At 52.3% G+C, this 7,825-nt stretch overlaps 1 protein-coding gene across 1 annotated transcript; it reads left to right on the forward strand.

Annotated features, from left to right (window-relative positions):
- Positions 1 to 2,141: 2,141 nt before the first annotated feature.
- NFKBIA (NFKB inhibitor alpha) lies at positions 2,142 to 6,229 on the forward strand. The gene is made up of 6 exons (XM_054162077.1): positions 2,142 to 2,539; positions 2,892 to 3,000; positions 3,491 to 3,701; positions 4,813 to 4,901; positions 5,020 to 5,280; positions 5,837 to 6,229. Exons 1-6 carry the CDS (start codon positions 2,316 to 2,318, stop codon positions 5,882 to 5,884), a joined length of 942 nt encoding a protein of 313 aa, XP_054018052.1. The 5' UTR covers positions 2,142 to 2,315; the 3' UTR covers positions 5,885 to 6,229.
- Positions 6,230 to 7,825: the final 1,596 nt, after the last annotated feature.

Consider the following 7,825-nt stretch of genomic DNA (forward strand, 5'->3'; position numbering starts at 1 on the left):
CACTTGGGGCCAGGCTGCAGAGCAGCTGTGGGAGGGCATCTCCCTGGGGCAGGAAGTAGGCTGGCCTCAGCACGACTTTCCATCCAGAAAACATTTTCCATCTCCTTTCCACCACCTACAACTGGCTGCAGTACCGCTGAGTTAAAACACACACAGAGTAAATGCACCTCGCATGCCTCTGAAAAGAGGTTTCTGCTGGCAAATGCTCGCTAAAAATAGCCCCACGTTCGCCTGGGAGAGCAGCTGGAGGTCACTTACAGGAGACAAAGAACTCGCTTTGCTAACTCAGTTCCCAGCCATTCGCGGTAAGGACAGGAAGTTTTAAAGCTGAATTTCCATTCGCTTCTAGCAAAGCCCCAACCGGAGGCAGTAGGCTCCCGGCAGAACTTGATGCCCCTGCTAGTCAGAGCAGGAGCTGGCTCTCCTATTCCCATCCTCCCTGTTGCAGGGAAGCAGGTAGGTGGAGATTCGCTTGTTAATTAGATTTCCCCCTGCCAATTTACATTAAAAGGGGAAATTGTTTAGAGAAGCTTGGGGAACTTTGACAACCATTAACCTATCAAAGGAAGAGGTGTATGGCTTTTTTCTAAACCTGCCCAAAAGCACCACCGGGTTGTCCCAGGCTAAGTGCTGCATAATGGGGAGAAAAAAGTCCAGGAATGGCACAGCTGGGCTGAAAATCAGGAACATCTGCTCACAGAAAGTCAGGCATTCGCCCTCTCCTCTGGCTCCCCCTTTCATCTTTGGATTTTCTCATAAGTTCCTGTTCAAAGGGATGCCATCCCATGGGAAAATGACAAAAGGAGGGGGAAAAAAAGATGCAGACACTGTTACTCAGCGAGGCCAGCAATAGTTGCAAGAGAAGAAAAATTCTTCATGGGAATCCCCCACATCTGAGAAGTAGAACAAAAAATTCACCAGGGAAAAATTCAGTGCTGTCAGCCCTGCAGACAATGCCTTTTATCCATGTGTGAGCCTGCATTTATCTGGTTTTCATTACCCACAGATGGCACAACAGCAGGAAAAAAAATTAAAAAAGGAGCAGAGAAGAATCATTAAGAATGTGACCACCATGGAAAGTAGGAATAATAGCAAAAAAAGAGAGTAATTTCGTCTTAAAAAGGTTTGTTCCACTGTGGATATGTACCTCTTGAAAGGGGCCTGTTTAGTTCTGGACCAGAACTGGTTGTACACGAGTGGCACAGAATTCTCCTGTTTATGCCTGAAACACAGGGAAAACTTCCAAAGCAGAGATAGAAAGCCTCTAAGTTGTGAGCCAGCAGCTGCACGCTTGCAGGTAGCGTGACAGTGCAATGTCACCTGCAATACTGCCTGGGTCTCTCCAAAAAGCAATACCCTCCAAGCAGCAGCAGGGCAGGCAGGCAGCGTGCAGCCTCACCATTGCCCTGGGTGCTGTTTGGTTCTCTGAACTTTTATCATGACCTCGCTGCTACCCTCGGTTGGCTACAAAGCCTGTTCCTGCTTGTCAGACGAGCACTGGTTAACCACTCCTAAGGGAGTCCCTCTCACCAGCCCTCAAAATGATGCTTGCAGGGTCAGGGATCTGCCGTTGCCCAGAGAGCTGTTGCACTACACTGCACCTCATGGGTGGTGGAGCTTCTTCGAGTGTGATGACCACCACCTTATATGCTTACAGACTGGCCTTCTGGCCCCAGACATCTCACGGCCTCTCTGCCCAACAGCAAAGCTGGTGCAAAGTCAGGGTGGGCTGCAGAGCGCAATCAAGGCCGGCAGCGCCCAGCATGTGAAGTGAAACCCAGCATGCAAAGGACCCCTGCGAGGGGACTCCGGTGCAGACTCCTGTGGTATGCAGGACCCCGCAGTGGGCAATGGGACCCCGCGGTGGCTTGCATACCCGCTGCCCTGCCACAGAAGGGGCACTGGCAGCCCCACCACCGGGCAAGGCAGGGAAACCCCCCCGGGAAAGCCAGCAAGGGGCAGCCGCCCGGAGCGCAGCCGGGAAGTACCGGCGGGGACGCCGGGGAGATGAGTACTTCCCCCTGACGTGGAAGAACGCCAAGCCCCCTCCCGTGCCGAACTCTTCCCCACCTCCCCCCTCCCCGGACTGAGGAGGGGAGGGGAGAGAAGAGGGAAGGGGCCGGCCCGAGCCGCTCCGCCCTCCCTGCTACTGCCGGCGGCGCCGAGCAGGACCAGACCCGTCTATCGGGCTTTGAGTGGCTGGAAATTCCCGTCCTTGGCGGCTCCACCCCCGCAGAAATCCCCCTCGCCGGGGTGTATATGCGAAGCGCCGCCACCGCTGCTGCTCACTTGCTGCAAGCCGGAGCTTCGCTGCCATGATCAGCGCCCGCCGCCCCGTCGAGCCGCCGGTTATGGAGGGCTACGAGCAACCCAAGAAAGAGCGCCAGGGCGGGCTGCCGCTCGACGATCGCCACGACAGCGGCTTGGACTCTATGAAAGAGGAGGAGTACCGACAGCTGGTGAAGGAGCTGGAGGACATACGTCTGCAGCCCCGCGAACCGCCCGCCTGGGCACAGCAGCTGACAGAGGACGGGGACACGTAAGTTATGGGGGACGGGACGGGGGGCACAGGGATACCGTGGGGGTCGTGGCTCGGTGAGGGACGTGGCTCGGTGAGGAAGGACAGGATGTACCGCCGGCGGGGAGGCGCCGGGCTGGGCCGCGCCGCGGCGGGGAGGCAGGGAAGGGAGGGGAGGGCGGAAAGTCCCTGGAGGGCCGCCAGGAAGAGGCGGCTCCGCGGCGGCGGAAAGCCCCGGCCGCTGAAAGCCCCGGCTTGCGACACCCGCGCAGGAGCCTGCCCCGGGCCGCCCCCTTTTGACGTAGGTTTTGGAGATTTGCACTTGGGTCGTTCTGTTTATTTATTTACTTAGTTACTTATTTATTTCCTGCAGGTTTCTCCATTTGGCGATTATTCACGAGGAAAAAGCCCTGAGCCTGGAGGTGATTCGGCAGACGGGCGGGGACTCTGCTTTCCTGAACTTCCAGAACAACCTCAGCCAGGTAGTTTCACGTCGGCATCCCCAAATATGGATCAGCTCCCCTCACCCCCACAGGAGCCCACTGGGGAATTGTCCTTCAAAAAGTCCTTTATTTTTTTCCTTCCTTTTTTGTTTTTAATTGATGGAATCAATTCAATCAAAACCTACATTTGGGAAAGTCCCCAGCTGGCTCCTGCCAGTGTTAGTAGAATGCTTCCTCTCCCCCAAGAGTGGCATTTAATGCCTGCATTTTTCAAATGTGATGCAATGGGTTGCATCCCTCTTTATTGGGATGTTAATAACACCCTTCCTATGGATTGGCTGTTTGGTATCCAGAGAACCCTAAGTTCACCACTTCCAGACTGAAGGGCAACTCTACAGTATGTTGGGAAGCATAAAGAATGGAGTTTAAGGGGGGGGACACAAATCACCAACTGGTTGAAGGATCTGTTTTGTCCAGAGGTTGGTGCTAAGAGTAACTTACAGGGCTGTGTTTTCTCTGTTGCCTGCAGACTCCCCTTCACCTGGCAGTGATCACTGATCAGCCTGAAATTGCCGAGCACCTTCTGAAGGCCGGATGCGACCTGGAAATCAGGGACTTCCGAGGGAATACCCCCCTGCACATTGCCTGCCAGCAGGGCTCCCTCAGGAGTGTCAGTGTCCTCACACAGTACTGCCAGCCACACCACCTCCTCGCTGTCCTGCAGGCCACCAATTACAATGGTACGGGCACACCGCTGTGCATAGAATCACGGAATTGGTAGGGTTGGAAGGGACCTCAAGGACCATCTGGTTCCAACCCCTCTGCCATGGGCAGGGACACCTCACACTACATCAGGTTGCTCACAGCCACATCCAGCCTGGCCTTAAAAACCTCCAGGGAGGAGGCTTCCACCACCTCCCTGGGCAACCTGTTGCAGTGTCTCACCACCCTGATGGGGAAGAACTTCTTCCTAACATCCAATCTGAATCTACCCACTTCTATTTTTTTCCATTTCCCCCTAGTCCTATCATTACCTGACACCCTAAAAAGTCCTTCCCCAGCTTTCTTGAAGCCCCTCTTCAGATACTGGAAGGCCACAATAAGGTCTCTTTGGAGCCTTCTCTTCTCCAGACTGAATAGCCCCAACTCTCTCAGTCTGTCTTTGTAGGAGAGGTGCTCCAGCCCTCTGATCATCCTTGTGACCTTTCTCTGGACACACTGCAGCATGTCTAGATCTTTCCTGTAACAGGGGCTCCATAGCTGGATGCAGTACTCCAGATGGGGTCTCACCTCCCTTAGCTTGCTGGCTATGCTTCTCTTGATGCAGCCCAGGATGTGATTGGCTTTCTGCGCTGCAGGTGCACACTGGTGGCTCACGTTGAGCTTCTCATCCACCAGCACCCTCAAGTCAGTGTCAGTGTGCTGTGCAGGGGGTAGGGTTGATGCCCTGTAGAGCTCAAAGATGGAAAGTTGGAGAAGGATGGTTCTGTTCATTCAAGATCCAGCAGTGCCTGACTTCACTGTCTTGCAGGCCTCCTTACTCCTGCCTGTTGGCTCTTAACTGCTTTGAATTTTGCTCTTTTAGTGAGTGCTTTTGCAGTGCTCTTAGATTCTTTTTACTCTTACAGTAAGTTGCAGTCAGACACTGGAACAAAGACTCTTAACATACTTATTTTGTTCTAAAATCCAGCCCCATTATTCATACTTACTGGCAGCTGGAAAGCTCTTCTGGAAAACACCCTTTGCCATGAATGAACTGCAAACATAGATACCATGCTGTCCTGTCATCTTGGCTTCAAGTGAACGATAGGTTAGCCTGACTCAGGTTTTCCTGTGGTCTGTGTTTTGCAGGACATACGTGTCTCCATTTGGCATCTCTTCAAGGGTACCTGGCCATTGTGGAGTACTTGCTGTCCTTGGGAGCAGATGTAAATGCTCAGGTATGTAATGTATACTGCCAAGTGAACTGAGGAGGGCTGTGTAGTCATAACAGCCAACAGATCTGGCACTGGCTCTGCCTCTCCTAACACAGCAACCCTTGTGTGCCTTCCCCTGCAGGAGCCATGCAATGGCAGAACAGCGCTGCACTTGGCTGTCGACCTGCAGAACTCGGACCTGGTCTCGCTCCTGGTGAAACACGGGGCAGACGTCAACAAAGTGACCTACCAGGGCTATTCCCCCTATCAGCTCACATGGGGAAGAGACAACTCCAACATACAGGAACAGCTGAAGCAGCTGACCACAGCTGACCTACAGATGTTGCCGGAAAGTGAGGATGAGGAGAGCAGTGAATCGGAGCCTGAGTTCACAGAGGATGAAGTAAGCAGCTCTTCGTAGTTTTTCAAGAGAAAGGGGAAATCCTGTCCTTAACCATATCCTTAACCATAACCTCAATCTTATCCTTTGCCATACCTCTTGTTGGTGTCACTGTGATGATATGCTCCAGTGACCCCTTACCTCTGTAACTGATGGGTGTGCACGGCCCATGCGGTAACGTCATGCTGTCAGCCATCAGCATGGTGGCAGCTGGGGCAAGCAGATAAACTGAATAAATTTAAGAATTAAAATGTGAAAAAAAAATAACATGAGGGCAGGTAAATTAACTTCACAGAACATGGTTCTCTGAACACCCTCCTGTTGTTGACACCTACAGACCCTCGTGAGCTGAAATTCAAGCTCGTGGGTGGTTTTCGCCTCCCCAGAATCTGTTTTCTTCACATTCCCAGTGCTGTTAAAATGGCAAACATAACCATTTTGGTGTAGGAATTTTACACACTGGTGAAGTCAGGACATGCAGAATTTGGCAGCCATCCCAGAGTGGATACAAGTTTGCCATTAAACAGCTTTTGTTTTGGTTTTTTTTTCCTTCTTGCAGCTTATGTATGATGACTGCCTCATTGGAGGACGGCAGCTGGCGTTTTAAAGCAGAGCTCTCTGTGAAAAGAAGTGACTGTGTACATATGTACAGGAAAAGGACTGGCTCTCTTCATGTAAAAAAGTGACAATGCAGAGGGAAGGAGCAGGAGGGAAATACGACACCGACCAGCGAGGAGCACGGAACTGTAACAGGATGGTTCCAGGTTCTGGCCTGTGTTTAAATACAGAAGTGGGATGTGTAACATCAGTAGAGATCTGTGATTATTCACATCAGCTGATAAGATAAAAGAGCCACATAGCCAATCTTCTCAGCCAGAGGAAGGTAGCAGACTGCACATCCAGCCTGCTAGTTACAGAGAGGTATCTTGTGGCATTAAGTCCCACGAGGAGCGCGTGTCCTTTCGTGACAAGGCAGGCTCATTCCAGCACTCCATCTCCTCAGAGACCCTCTCTCACTTCATGTTGGGCTGGTGGTGCTCACTGCCCTTACTGACCTGACCTCAGCAGCCCTCAGTGGGGCATCCCAGGTGGAGGAGTCAAACTGGGGGACTGGTGACCTGGCTGTTAAAAGCAAGTAGCAATGATGTTAACTGTGGGCATTGGAAACTCTGTGTTTCACACCATGTGTGTCATAATTGCTACACTTTTTTAGCAATTGTATAGAGTGTAAATACTGTACATGTTTTGTTTTGTTTATAATTATTTTGGTACATGTGAGATATGTATTTATTAAAACAAAAGTGAGATGACTGTGCTTAATCTGTGAAATGGTTCATTGCCCACCTCCTTGTCCTGAGATCAGTTGCCACCCTGTCGTAGGACAAGGGGCGATGGAAATGAGCTACAGCACAGGAGGTTTGACCTCAACATGAGGAGGAACTGTTTCACTGGGAGGGTCACAGAGCACTGGAACAGGCTGCCCAGAGAGGTTGTGGAGTCTCCTCTGGAGCCTGGAGCCTTTCAAGACCCATCTGGATGTGTTCCTGTGTGACCTGTGCTAGATTCTATGGTCTTGCTCTGGCAGGGGGGCTGGACTTGGTTATCTCCAGAGGTCCCTTCCAACCCCTAAACATCCTGTGAGATACCTGGGAATACATCTCCTTTGCTTTTAAGGAAACATTTATCACCTAGTAGACTGGGGGGGGGGGGGGGGGGTGTGTGTTAGGTGGTTTACCTCAGCAAGAGGAAGGCATCTAAGCAGCCTGCATCTCTCAGCCCCAGTGCTGCAGCTAATTTTGGAAGCAGGTGTGGGTATGATTTCCTGTAGCAGTTGGATTGGAGGGGCTGGGATTCCCCCTCTGTCACCCAAGAAAGGTGTTAAGAGGGTTTTTGAGGTTGATTTGGCAGAACCCCCCCCACCCACCTTCGTTAGCATCTTTTGTTCCAGCTCTTGCTGAGACTTGCTGGGAGAGGCTGGAGGTTTGCATCACAGCCCCACACCCGCTCGCCCTTTATCACCCAGCCTGGCGCCAGTTTGAACTTGAGACACCTCTGGGTTTTCCAAACGGGATTTCCACGGGAAGAGGGAGCACACACCCGGGAACATGTGCTGCTGCCTTCCACCCCTGAATCAAGTCAAGCATGGGGCCTCCTCCCTTCCCTGCTGCAGGAGCTACAGCTCTTCTTGTCCAGTTCAGAGTGGTGGATAAAGTGTCTGTCACCTGCTCCGGTTACTCCTGTGCGTTTCTCTCCAGAATTCAGGCAGACAGAATCGTGCCAGTATAAAACCCTCACCTGCACGTGATCATCTGTTGGTAGGATGTCACAGCACCCAACTGATTTTAGCTCCAGATTTTAGCCTGTTGGGTCACCATGTGAGGGGTGACGGTGCCATGTCCCCTCTGTGCCACAACCGCCTGGACTGGGATGGGGTGCAGCAGAGCTGCTGACACAGGAACTGAGCTCTGCCAAGAGTGTTGGCCAGGGGACTTCTGTGCTGCTGGCACCCAGCCCAGCTCAGGCTGCTGGAGATGGCCACGGTTCCAGG

Source organism: Dryobates pubescens, chromosome 5 (genome assembly GCF_014839835.1).
Source record: "Dryobates pubescens isolate bDryPub1 chromosome 5, bDryPub1.pri, whole genome shotgun sequence".
Lineage (NCBI taxonomy): Eukaryota > Metazoa > Chordata > Aves > Piciformes > Picidae > Dryobates > Dryobates pubescens.